At 37.5% G+C, this 14,032-nt stretch overlaps 1 protein-coding gene across 1 annotated transcript in view; it reads left to right on the top strand.

Annotated features, from left to right (window-relative positions):
• HSCB (HscB mitochondrial iron-sulfur cluster cochaperone) overlaps positions 1-14,032 on the top strand; it is a 50,990-nt gene that overhangs the window by 7,278 nt on the left and 29,680 nt on the right. The window contains exon 2 of the mRNA XM_053702078.1: positions 10,660-10,756. Coding sequence (XP_053558053.1) covers positions 10,660-10,756 — 97 coding nt within the window. The remainder of the gene's footprint in view (positions 1-10,659; positions 10,757-14,032) is intronic.

Raw genomic sequence — 14,032 nt, 5'->3', positions numbered from 1 at the left:
TGGTTGCCCCAATATGCTGAGAGTTGGGGAGACTCTTCCCATCACCTTAAAGTGGGAGTGGGATAGACATAGTTGAATCCTATGCTGACAGTCCGTTTACAGCTACTGGAACTGAGCTATTGTTAACATGCTATGGTTGCTGTCTTTACTGTTTTCTTTCTCCCTACCTGCAGGGCTCAGCACTTGTTATTCTATAATGTCTCTAACATTCTATATTCTACAGCTAGCAGTCTCCCAGCATCATAATATGTATACAGTTCAGACTAAACCGTTTTAAGCCTTACAGACGTATATTACCATTTGCACAGCTCTAATTATTTTGAGAACTTCCTATATCATTTACATTCGAAGCAAAGCTACATTTACACCAGGACTGCCCTTTACAAGCAGATAACAGCAATAACTAATATTGAGAGACAATATGACCTATCCATGGCCCTTTGCAATCTTTTGAGGTTCACCAGCGAGTCTAAACACTCATTCAGTTGATACCTGGAATTACCCTTGTTATCTGGACACTATCTCACATCTCTATGGGAACTGTGCCATAAATGGACATCTAAAATGAGAATTCTGTGGTCTAACCTTCGATACAGAAGGAGCAGTTTGAATTGACTTACAGCAATGACACTTTGAAAGCTGATTATTTTTTGTCTCTCTTTTTTGTACTCATAAATGGCGAAGGGGGAAAGATATTGTGTATGATGATTTGCATGCAATTTAGCAGGAGCAGCCCTGATATATCATATATTCCATATTTTAGCGTACGAGTGTTCAGCCCATGGTTGTCCTAGTGTTCAAGGTTTAACTCATCGTCCCAATGTTTAGTTTAATAGTGTAATCTTTATAGACCATGCCAGACCTAAGTACTAAAGACATATCGAGACTTTAGTGACTACCTACATACTATATATGCAAGAAAGAGGCAACTGACTTGTGCACACTGTTTCATGTTGGGGTAGACTTCTACTTTCTGTCATACTAGCCTGCGGTTGGGTATAGGGCCCGTATCCAACTAGCAAGGTTGTTAAAATATGTCACTGTCACAACAGCTGATCTCTGCCCCTACTCTACACTTTCATAGACGCAGTGGCACTGTAGATACACTCTGGTTTATACTATATGTACGCAACTATATCTCCCTAATACCAAGCATTATCTTAAAGCCTAGAATGATTTACACAACCTTTAGCTTCCTCGCTAAGCTTAGCCCCCCCATTATATGCTCTGTTAGACTGACCCTCAGACTCAAAAATGCCCAGCGTTACTTGCTACTGCTCCACAACAGCAGCAACTTTGATCCCCCCCACAGTCTATTAATGTATACATTTAGCGTCATAGATCAACCATCTATCAATAGCACAGTCTCCCTAGTAAACCCTTTTGACTCTAGATATAAAGGAATTCTTATAACCTATTGCCCTCACAAGCCATCACCTTTTCCCCTTGCAACAAAATGAACCCTCCGGATCAGAAGGGCGACATGTGTGGTTCTTCTTGGTCATACTGCAACCAATCTACTCTCTCAGTATTTATCCTTAACACCATAGTATGGACTCTACCTACATTTTATAGGTCAGCAGGACTGATCAACAACACTAATCAGCTAAATCTATAGCCCTTAGCCATACCTTGCCTTCTTGGCAGCTCCACCTGTTCTCCTCAACATAACAACATTATCTATTGGATGCCCTACATTTTATACGCTTCCTTTGATTACTAGTCTCTTACCAGATATTACAATAAGATGAAGTATATTCTATCATACCCACCTTATTCAAATGCCCAGCTACTCCTTTGTTAATCCTTACTATTAACAATTATCCTCTAGCCATAGTTTTGAGTCTTAATTTCCATTCACATTCCAATGATCACCTCCCCCCCCCCCCCTCCCCCATCTTATAATGTACCTCCTAGGTAAGGAGGTCCACTTATGCGGTCTTTCTAACCAGTACCGCAACCTACCTCATCTATTTTCTATGTTTCTACGTGTAGCTTTTCACTCTACCATAAAATTGACTCTATTTCTACTACTTTGACAAGCGAAACTGTTAAGCTTTACTTACAGATTGAGTTACAAGTTTTAAGTTTAGTATGTTCAATTTCACCACACTACTTATATATTGCAAAAACTTGTTTTGCTGTGTTATAAACAAAAAAAAATAAATAAATAAGGAAGACACATGAAGACCATTTACTATTTACATATTGTGAAATATATGCCATAACTATTGTTTATACTTGATTTACTTTGAGAATTTTGAATACATTTCATTGGCAAGTCTGTGTGTTATAATTATTCCTACAGATCTAGCTTATGTATAATTTTACATCTCTGTATATTCTTATGTTTATATGGCTTCGCGATAATATGCATGTAACCTTATTGCTTTTTCTTTGTCTTCAATAAAAAGATTATTAAAAAAAAAAAAAAAAAAAAAGAGTAGTCTGGCTAACTCGCTTCCCGTGTCAGGAACCAGATAATATGGATCCAAAGGAATGGTGTAATGCTAGTTAATATAACCGCATCATTACCCAGACCAAAAAGTGTACAAAAATGTTTGATAAAAATGTTATTGTATCAAACACATAGACAGTGCTGCGTTTCACAGTGGACACACTGTTTCATCAGGCTGCCTAAAACAGGGTGTCCACTGTGAAATGCGTCACTGTCTGTTTATTGTATCAATGTGAACAAACCCTGATGTGACTTTTTTTCCTTTGGTTATTTACCATATATACAAGTCTGCATGTGTCACTAACTGGACATTTCCATTTCCATGTGTTTTTTACTTTGTGACTATTGAGATATACATTAGGACATACTAGAACTGAGATTAAGCAATGACACTACAAACGGGCAATTTCCCAATACGATTAATAAAAGTCTTAAGTGTAACCTAGGGAGTGGTGCTGCGCACGGTTAATTTAACTGGATATGTGTGGGAAGGAGGGAAAAGAGAATTCCCACTGAAAGAATGCGCTTAAGCAATCTATGCCCTAACTACTAGGCAGAAACCTAAAGAAAAGAAATAATAAAATATAACTTTCTTTCATGTAATTAGCAAGAGTCCATGAGCTAGTGACGTATGGGATATACATTCCTACCAGGAGGGGCAAAGTTTCCCAAACCTCAAAATGCCTATAAATACACCCCTCACCACACCCACAATTCAGTTTTACAAACTTTGCCTCCTATGGAGGTGGTGAAGTAAGTTTGTGCTAGATTCTACGTTGATATGCGCTCCGCAGCAAGTTGGAGCCCGGTTTTCCTCTCAGCGTGCAGTGAATGTCAGAGGGATGTGAGGAGAGTATTGCCTATTTGAATGCAGTGATCTCCTTCTACGGGGTCTATTTCATAGGTTCTCTGTTATCGGTCGTAGAGATTCATCTCTTACCTCCCTTTTCAGATCGACGATATACTCTTATTTATATACCATTACCTCTGCTGATTTTCGTTTCAGTACTGGTTTGGCTTTCTACAAACATGTAGATGAGTGTCCTGGGGTAAGTAAATCTTATTTTCTGTGACACTCTAAGCTATGGTTGGGCACTTTATTTATAAAGTTCTAAATATATGTATTCAAACATTTATTTGCCTTGACTCAGAATGTTCAACATTCCTTATTTTCAGACAGTCGGTTTCATATTTGGGATAATGCGTTTTAATCAATCATTTTTTCTTACCTTAAATATTTGACTTTTTTTCCCTGTGGGCTGTTAGGCTCGCGGGGGCTGAAAATGCTTCATTTTATTGCGTCATTCTTGGCGCGGATTTTTTTGGCGCAAAAAATCTTTTCTGTTTCCGGCGTCATAAGTGTCGCCGGAAGTTGCGTCATTTTTTGACGTCCTTTTGCGCCAAAAATGTCGGCGTTCCGGATGTGGCGTCATTTTTGGCGCCAAAAAGCATTTAGGCGCCAAACAATGTGGGCGTATTATTTGGCGCCAAAAAATATGGGCGTCGCTTTTGTCTCCACATTATTTCAGTCTGATTTTTTCTTTGCTTCTGGTTACTAGAAGCTTGTTTATTGGCATTTTTTCCCATTCCTGAAACTGTCATTTAAGGAATTTGATCAATTTTGCTTTATATGTTGTTTTTTCTCTTACATATTGCAAGATGTCTCACGTTGCATCTGAGTCAGAAGATACTTCAGGAAAATCGCTGTCTAGTGCTGGAACTACCAAAGCTAAGTGTATCTGCTGTAAACTTTTGGTAGCTATTCCTCCGGCTGTTGTTTGTATTAATTGTCATGACAAACTTGTTAAAGCAGATAATATTTCCTTTAGTAATGTACCATTGCCTGTTGCAGTTCCCTCAACATCTAAGGTGCAGAATGTTCCTGATAACATAAGAGATTTTGTTTCTGAATCCATCAAGAAGGCTATGTCTGTTATTTCTCCTTCTAGTAAACATAAAAAATCTTTTAAAACTTCTCTCTCTACAGATGAATTTTTAAATGAACATCATCATTCTGATTCTGATGACTTCTGGTTCAGAGGATTCTGTCTCAGAGATTGATGCTGATAAATCTTCATATTTATTTAAAATGGAATTTATTCGTTCTTTACTTAAAGAAGTACTAATTGCTTTAGAAATAGAGGATTCTGGTCCTCTTGATACTAATTCTAAACATTTAGATAAGGTGGTTATTCCAGAAGTTTTTCCTGTTCCTAATGCTATTTCTGAAGTAATTTCCAGAGAATGGGATAAATTGGGTAATTAATTTACTCCTTCTAAACGTTTTAAGCAATTATATCCTGTGCCGTCTGACAGATTAGAATTTTGGGACAAAATCCCTAAAGTTGATGGGGCTATTTCTACCCTTGCTAAACGTACTACTATTCCTACGTCAGATGGTACTTCGTTTAAAGATCCTTTAGATAGGAAAATTGAATCCTTTCTAAGAAAAGCGTATCTGTGTTCAGGTAATCTTCTTAGACCTGCTATATCTTTGGCTGATGTTGCTGCAGCTTCAACTTTTTGGTTGGAGACTTTAGCGCAACAAGTAACAGATCATGATTCTCATAATATTATTATTCTTCTTCAGCATGCTAATAATTTTATCTGTGATGCCATTTTTGATATCAGAGTTGATGTCAGGTTTATGTCTCTAGCTATTTTAGCTAGAAGAGCTTTATGGCTTAAAACTTGGAATGCTGATATGGCTTCTAAATCAACTCTACTTTCCATTTCTTTCCAGGGTAACAAATTATTTGGTTCTCAGTTGGATTCCATTATCTCAACTGTTACTGGTGGGAAAGGAACTTTTTTACCACAGGATAAAAAATCTAAGGGTAAAAACAGGGCTAATAATCGTTTTCGTTCCTTTCGTTTCAACAAAGAGCAAAAGCCTGATCCTTCATCCTCAGGAGCAGTTTCAGTTTGGAAACCATCTCCAGTCTGGAATAAATCCAAGCCTTCTAGAAAGGCAAATCCTGCTTCTAAGTCCACATGAAGGTGCGGCCCTCATTCCAGCTCAGCTGGTAGGGGGCAGGTTACGTTTTTTCAAAGAAATTTGGATCAATTCTGTTCACAATCTTTGGATTCAGAACATTGTTTCAGAAGGGTACAGAATTGGTTTCAAGATGAGACCTCCTGCAAAGAGATTTTTTCTTTCCCGTGTCCCAGTAAATCCAGTGAAAGCTCAAGCATTTCTTAATTGTGTTTCAGATCTAGAGTTGGCTGGAGTAATTATGCCAGTTCCAGTTCTGGAACAGGGGATGGGGTTTTATTCAAATCTCTTCATTGTACCAAAGAAGGAGAATTCCTTCAGACCAGTTCTGGATCTAAAAATATTGAATCGTTATGTAAGGATACCAACATTCAAAATGGTAACTGTAAGGACTATCTTGCCTTTTGTTCAGCAAGGGCATTATATGTCCACAATAGATTTACAGGATGCTTATCTGCATATTCCGATTCATCCAGATCATTATCAGTTCCTGAGATTCTCTTTTCTGGACAAGCATTACCAGTTTGTGGCTCTGCCGTTTGGCCTAGCTACAGCTCCAAGAATTTTTACAAAAGTTCTTGGTGCCCTTCTGTCTGTAATCAGAGAACAGGGTATTGTGGTATTTCCTTATTTGGACGATATCTTGGTACTTGCTCAGTCTTTACATTTAGCAGAATCTCATACGAATCGACTTGTGTTGTTTCTTCAAGATCATGGTTGGAGGATCAATTTACCAAAAAGTTCATTGATTCCTCAGACAAGGGTAACTTTTCTGGGTTTCCAGATAGATTCAGTGTCCATGACTCTGTCTTTAACAGACAAGAGACGTCTAAAATTGATTTCAGCTTGTCGAAACCTTCAGTCACAATCATTCCCTTCGGTAGCCTTATGCATGGAAATTCTAGGTCTTATGACTGCTGCATCGGACGCGATCCCCTTTGCTCGTTTTCACATGCAACCTCTTCAGCTCTGTATGCTGAATCTATGGTGCAGGGATTACACAAAGATATCTCAATTAATATCTTTAAAACCGATTGTACGACACTCTCTAACGTGGTGGACAGATCACCATCGTTTAATTCAGGGGGCTTCTTTTTTGCTTCCGACCTGGACTGTAATTTCAACAGATGCAAGTCTCACAGGTTGGGGAGCTGTGTGGGGATCTCTGACGGCACAAGGAGTTTGGGGATCTCAGGAGGTGAGATTACCGATCAATATTTTGGAACTCCGTGCAATTTTCAGAGCTCTTCAGTCTTGGCCTCTTCTGAAGAGAGAATCATTCATTTGTTTTCAGACAGACAATGTCACAACTGTGGCATACATCAATCATCAAGGAGGGACTCACAGTCCTCTGGCTATGAAAGAAGTATCTCGAATTCTGGTTTGGGCGGAATCCAGCTCCTGTCTAATCTCTGCGGTTCATATCCCAGGTATAGACAATTGGGAAGCGGATTATCTCAGTCGCCAAACGTTACATCCGGGCGAATGGTCTCTTCACCCAGAGGTATTTCTTCAGATTGTTCAAATGTGGGGACTTCCAGAAATAGATCTGATGGCCTCTCATCTAAACAAGAAACTTCCCAGGTATCTGTCCAGATCCAGGGATCCTCAAGCGGAAGCAGTGGATGCATTGTCACTTCCTTGGAAGTATCATCCTGCCTATATCTTTCCGCCTCTAGTTCTTCTTCCAAGAGTAATCTCCAAGATTCTGAAGGAATGCTCGTTTGTTCTGCTGGTAGCTCCAGCATGGCCTCACAGGTTTTGGTATGCAGATCTTGTCCGGATGGCCTCTTGCCATCCGTGGACTCTTCCGCTATGACCATACCTTCTGTCGCAAGGTCCTTTTTTCCATCAGGATCTCAAATCCTTAAATTTAAAGGTATGGAGATTGAACGCTTGATTCTTAGTCAAAGAGGTTTCTCTGACTCTGTGATTAATACTATGTTACAGGCTCGTAAATCTGTATCCAGAGAGATATATTATAGAGTCTGGAAGACTTATATTTCTTGGTGTCTTTCTCATCATTTTTCTTGGCATTCTTTTAGAATTCCAAGAATTTTACAGTTTCTTCAGGATGGTTTAGATAAAGGTTTGTCCGCAAGTTTGAATTTGGTTCTAGGGGCTCTTCAAGCTCCTCCGTTTGAACCTATGCATTCATTGGACATTAAATTACTTTCTTGGAAAGTTTTTTGTTCCTTTTGGCAATCTCTTCTGCCAGAAGAGTTTCTGAATTATCTGCTCTTTCTTGTGAGTCTCCTTTTCTGATTTTTCATCAGGATAAGGCAGTGTTGCGAACTTCTTTCAAATTTTTACCTAAAGTTGTGAATTCCAACAACATTAGTAGAGAAATTGTGGTTCCTTCATTATGTCCTAATCCTAAGAATTCTAAGGAGAAATCGTTACATTCTTTGGATGTTGTTAGAGCTTTGAAATATTATGTTGAAGCTACTAAGTCTTTCCGAAAGACTTCTAGTTTATTTGTTATCTTTTCCGGTTCTAGAAAAGGCCAGAAAGCTTCTGCCATTTCTTTGGCATCTTGGTTGAAATCTTTAATTCATCTTGCCTATGTTGAGTCGGGTAAAACTCTGCCTCAAAGGATTACAGCTCATTCTACTAGGTCAGTTTCTACTTCCTGGGCGTTTAGGAATGAAGCTTCGATTGATCAGATTTGCAAAGCAGCAACTTGGTCCTCTTTGCATACTTTTACTAAATTCTACCATTTTGATGTATTTTCTTCTTCTGAAGCAGTTTTTGGTAGAAAAGTACTTCAGGCAGCGGTTTCAGTTTGAATCTTCTGCTTATGTTTTTCATTAAACTTTATTTTGGGTGTGGATTATTTTCAGCAGGAATTGGCTGTCTTTATTTTATCCCTCCCTCTCTAGTGACTCTTGCGTGGAAAGATCCACATCTTGGGTAATCATTATCCCATACGTCACTAGCTCATGGACTCCTGCTAATTACATGAAAGAAAACATAATTTATGTAAGAACTTACCTGATAAATTCATTTCTTTCATATTAGCAAGAGTCCATGAGGCCCACCCTTTTTTGTGGTGGTTATGATTTTTATATAAAGCACAATTATTCCAATTCCTTATTTTATATGCTTTCGCACTTTTTTATCACCCCACTTCTTGGCTATTCGTTAAACTGAATTGTGGGTGTGGTGAGGGGTGTATTTATAGGCATTTTGAGGTTTGGGAAACTTTGCCCCTCCTGGTAGGAATGTATATCCCATACGTCACTAGCTCATGGACTCTTGCTAATATGAAAGAAATGAATTTATCAGGTAAGTTCTTACATAAATTATGTTTTTATTGGTTAAACAATTAAAATTGGGTAGAAATTAAAATCATGAAGAAGTGTTATCATATAAACCCTGCTAATAATAACTAAATAGGCCTATGTGTAATATCCTATGATTAGTAAGGGTTAATTAGATAACAGAAGCATTGATGAGGATGGAGGAAAAATGGTTCTGAGCGTCTAGGAATATTTCCTCAATTTATTCCTCTAATCTCATATCACCTCTATATGGTATAGTGGTACATTATCCATGCAATTCCATTTTGTCCATAAATGGAGGATAATGCAGTGCTGTGATATAGAATATAATAAAAAGCTAGAATGTCTTAATGGACCACTAAACTAGGAGGTGAAATTATTATATGCTTAGTCGTACACAGAGATTAGCAATCAGTTTTTGTGCTACTCCACCGTTATGGTTTTAACCATAATAGATAGCAGCCTTGCTTCCTATATATAACATTGATATGGGAGTAGTATGATGATTAGAAAGTGTTATGCTTTTACACATGTGTATAAACCCTTCCTGGGGTTCTTGCAACAGTTGACATCAGTCTCAAGTCATTATAAATAATGCCTACTATAACAGAGTAATAAGGGTAAATTCCCAATATTCTTACTCAGATATTAGGTTCACATTTAGTATTAGTGATTCTTTACAAAGTGTGCTGAGCTGAGGATAATACGTATTCCAAGTAATGTTCACTAGTCAGTCTCGAGTAATAATATTTCAATCTTGGTTAGCTACAGTGTGCAAAGTGTTCTGATACTTTATTGCAAATTGCTATATATGCTGATGAGCCCCGTAGGAGTGCTATTGGTCCGGCGTTGGTTAGTAATTTGCAGTTAGCGGTTCATCAACATAATATAGGTATAGTTGGTACTATTCGCTAGACTTTAGATTATCTTAAGTTACTTAGATTTATCAACAGTGTCTCTATATAGCACTTGAAAGATGCAATGTAGTTAGTAATACCTCAACAGTCTATAATAATAGTTAATACTGATGGCTGGACCTAAAGCTCTGTAAGGTTACCCAGAGTAATTTTCAGTGTAACTATATGGCATTTTTAAAATATGATGATAAAATATTAACTTCATAAATGGTATGTAGGCTTGACTAATAATTAGCGGTTAAGCTAAGCAGTAAATTTATTAGTGGAATATTGCTCCAAACTATAAAGTTAACAACTCCTTCCTTTATTAAAAAGGAGCCTTCATATGCTCCCTTAGCACCTCAGAAGGCTATAATAGTTAGGAGCGCTATTGATCCGGCGCTTATAACCTAGTGTTGGTTAGTAATTTGCAGTTAGCGGTTCATCAACATAATTTAGGTATAGTTGGTACTATTTGCTAGACTTTAGATTAAAACTTAGACTTATATCTCTATCTATATCCTCATCCTCTAGCATAGTGGTTTAGAGTGGCGTAGCAGCAAAGAGATTTTATAGATTTTTTGGCTCTAATGTCAGAGTCCCTTTAAAGTACCATTTTTATTATGCTTATGTAAGAGTAGTAGCAATCATTTCCTGTCTTTTTAGGGCAAATGCCACATTATCATTAGCAGGTAAGACACACGTTCACTTCAGCTTTAAGAAAATAAAATTGAACTTTTGTCTTTCAAAATAACTAATACATTTTAATATTCAATCTTTTTGCTGCAACTAATAAAATTTAGTTAGAATTTTTTTTCTTACCCTGAATACATTGCACCAATGTATTCAGGGTACATTGAGGGAATAAAGTCCAAAAATCTGCATAGTTCTGTAAAACATGAAGATTTGTGGTGTCTGAATTGCATATTAATTTGGCACATGGAAAAATCGTAGTTATCAAAAATAAAAAGTACTGTATTATATATAAATGTGTATAATGTGTTTACACTCACTTTGCCATTTCAGTGATAAATCCTTTACCATTGATATTCTGGATCTGCAGTTAAAATATCGGAATCTTCAGAGGTTACTTCATCCTGATTATTTTAGCCAAAAGTCCCAGGCAAGTAAAATGATATGAATTCTTATATAATCATCCTTCATATTTTGTTATAAGCTTTAGATACATCTTTAAAGGGACATGAAACACTTGGATGTACTTTTAGGAGTCAAACAGTGGTATTTGCATATAGATATATGGAGAATAATCCAGAAAGTTAGGAGCCATTGGCTCCCTGGCTTTTGGGATTGGCAAGCCCTGTTTTAAAATATTTAATTATGTGTAACAAAAAACCTTTGCAATATACTTTAACTATTATTTTATTCCCATTTCCTGTCATTTAATTTTAAAAAATTATGGCTTTCAAATTCCTGTTACAAGTGGAAGTGCAGACACTAGTTAAAGGGACAGTTTACTAAAAAATGTTCTCCCCTTTAATTTGTTCCCAATGACCCACTTTACCTGCTGGAGTGTATTAATTTGTTTACAAGTATTTCCATTACCCTTATACAGGCATTTGAAATAAAGGTATAAGCAAACTTGATGCGCTGTCTCAAAACAGCGCACCAAGTTTGCTTATACCTTTTTTTTCATTTATGCACCTGGATCACTTCAACATTGACACACTTATATAGACACTAAGTTTGGAACATAACCATGTTTTTTGTTCACTTTACCACTTCAACTTTGAACATATGTCTAGCTATTTGATAGTCAATTGAAAACCAATATTTGTATCATCGCAGCCAGCGTGTGACTAATATGTTAAGCACATAATTGAAGCACACGTTGTGAGCTTTCTTTTTTTTTTTTCCACCATCTGCGAACGTTCCTTTTTTCCTACATTTTGCATACACCATTTTTCATTTTCATATGTATTGAAATGAACCTTTATATCATCAGAGTCCACCTGTGAATTATTTTATAAGCACATGATAGAAGAATAAGTTGTGAATTTTCACCATCTGTGACCGCTCACTATTTGCCAACTGTCACTCCATTCATCAAGATTGTTTAATTTTTTATCTTCATTTTATAATATTTACTGAGCTGTTTTTATTAGTATTGTTAATTTCATGGATCCATGATATATATGTACTGTTTTTAACCACATGTAAAATAAATTGCTATTTAACTTTATTATTGTTACGCTTTGGTATATTTCTGACTACTTACCTAGTTGTCAACTATAGATTAGGCGTCAACACATCAGAGCCAGAGGTCTGTACTTAGCAGGCGCTTAGTGTATCCCTTTTGGAAACGCATTAAGGGAAAGAACAATTTTAAAGGCATACTTTCCCTGTAACACCTATAGTTGTACTCAGTTGGTCTCAGCAGAAAATATAAGATAAATGATACTAAGGTTACAACATGGATGCACCCATTAGATTATGGGCACTAAAATGTTATGCTTGTTTTTTTGATAGTTAAACAAAAAATATAAATTTAAGAATACATCTACATATTATTCTCTGTTAAATATTTGCTTTGAATAAACCTATCTAGGATTTATTTAGTGTTTAATATCCCTATTTCTCCAACATTGGTGTGTCCGGTCCACGGCGTCATCCTTACATGTGGGAATATCTCTTCCCCAACAGGAAATGGCAAAGAGTCCCAGCAAAGCTGGCCATATAGTCCCTCCTAGGCTCCGCCCACCCCAGTCATTCTCTTTGCCGTTGCACAGGCAACATCTCCACGGAGATGGTTAAGAGTATGTGGTGTTTAGTTGTAGTTTTTTTTATTCTACTATCAAGAGTTTATTTTAAAATGGTACTGGTATGTACTATTTACTCTGAAACAGAAAAAGATGAAGAATTCTGTTTGTGAGAGGAAGATGATTTTAGCAGACAGTAACTAAAATCCTTTGCTGTTTCCACATAGGACTGTTGAGATGAAGTAACTTCAGTTGGGGGAAACAGCAGACTTTTCTGCTTAAGGTATGACTAGCCATATTTCTAACAAGACTGTGTAATGCTGGAAGGCTGTCTTTTCCCCTCATGGGGACCGGTAAGCCATTTTCTTAGTCTCAAGCAGAATAAAGGGCTTAATATGGGCTATAAAACTGGTAAACACTTTTATGGGCAAAATCGATTGCTTTATTTGGGCATTTTATACATGTTTATGCTGGTATTTCACACTTATAAACTTGGGGAACGTTTTTTAATGTCAGGCACTATGTTAGACACCTTTTCCAGTCAGGAAGGGCCTTCCCAGTTGTAGGCTGAGCCTCATTTTCGCACCATTATTGCACAGTTGTTTTTGAGAGCAAGACATGCAGATGCATGTGTGAGGACCTGAAGATAGTTGGAAAAGTTCCTAGAAGGCGTCATTTGGTATCGTATTCCCCTCTGGGCTTGGTAAAGTCGCAGCAAAGGCTGTAGCTGGGACTGTAGAGGGGTTAAAACTGTAACCGGCTCCGGTTTCGTTATTTTAAGGGTTAAAGCTCTGAAAATTGGTGTGCAATACTTTTAATGCTTTAAGACACTGTGGTGAAATTTTGGTAAATTTTGAACAATTCCTTCATATTTTTTCACATATTCAGTAATAAAGTGTGCTCTGTTTAAAATTTAAAGAGACAGTAACGGTTTTGTTTTAAAACGGTTTTTGTGTTTTACTGACAAGTTTAAGCCTGTTTAACATGTCTGTGCCTTCAGATAAGCTATGTTCTATATGTATGAAAGTCAGTGTCTCCCCCTTCTAAATTATGTGATAAGTGTGCAAAAGCGTCCAAACAAAGTAAGGACAGTACTGTCACAGATAATGAGGTTGCCCAAGATGATTCATCAGATGAAGGGAGTAGACATGGTTCTACATCATCTCCTTCTGTGTCTACACCAGTTTTGCCCACGCAGGAGGCCCCTAGTACTTCTAGCGCGCCAATGCTTATTACCATGCAACAATTGACGGCTGTAATGGATAACTCCATAGCAAATATTTTATCCAAAATGCCTGCATATCAGAGAAAGCACGATTGCTCTGTTTTAAACACTGAAGAGCAGGAGGGCGCTGATGATAATTGTTCTGTCATACCCTCACACCAATCTGAAGGGGCCATGAGGGAGGTTTTGTCAGGGGAAATTTCAGATTCAGGAAAAATTTCCCAACAGGCTGAACCTGATGTTGTGACATTTAAATTAGAACATCTCCGCGCACTGCTTAAGGAGGTGTTATCTACTCTGGATGATTGTGACAACCTGGTCATTCCAGAAAAATTGTGCAAGATGGACAAGTTCCTAGAGGTTCCGGTGCACCCCGACGCTTTTCCTATACCCAAGCGGGTGGTGGACATAGTGAATAAGGAATGGGAGAAGCCCGGCGTACCTTTTGTTCCCCCTC

The sequence above is a fragment of the Bombina bombina genome, chromosome 2 (assembly GCF_027579735.1).
Source record: "Bombina bombina isolate aBomBom1 chromosome 2, aBomBom1.pri, whole genome shotgun sequence".
NCBI classification, from domain to species: Eukaryota; Metazoa; Chordata; class Amphibia; order Anura; family Bombinatoridae; genus Bombina; species Bombina bombina.
Note: the sequence above shows the minus strand (reverse complement) of the source record. Positions and strands in the feature narration are given on the sequence as shown.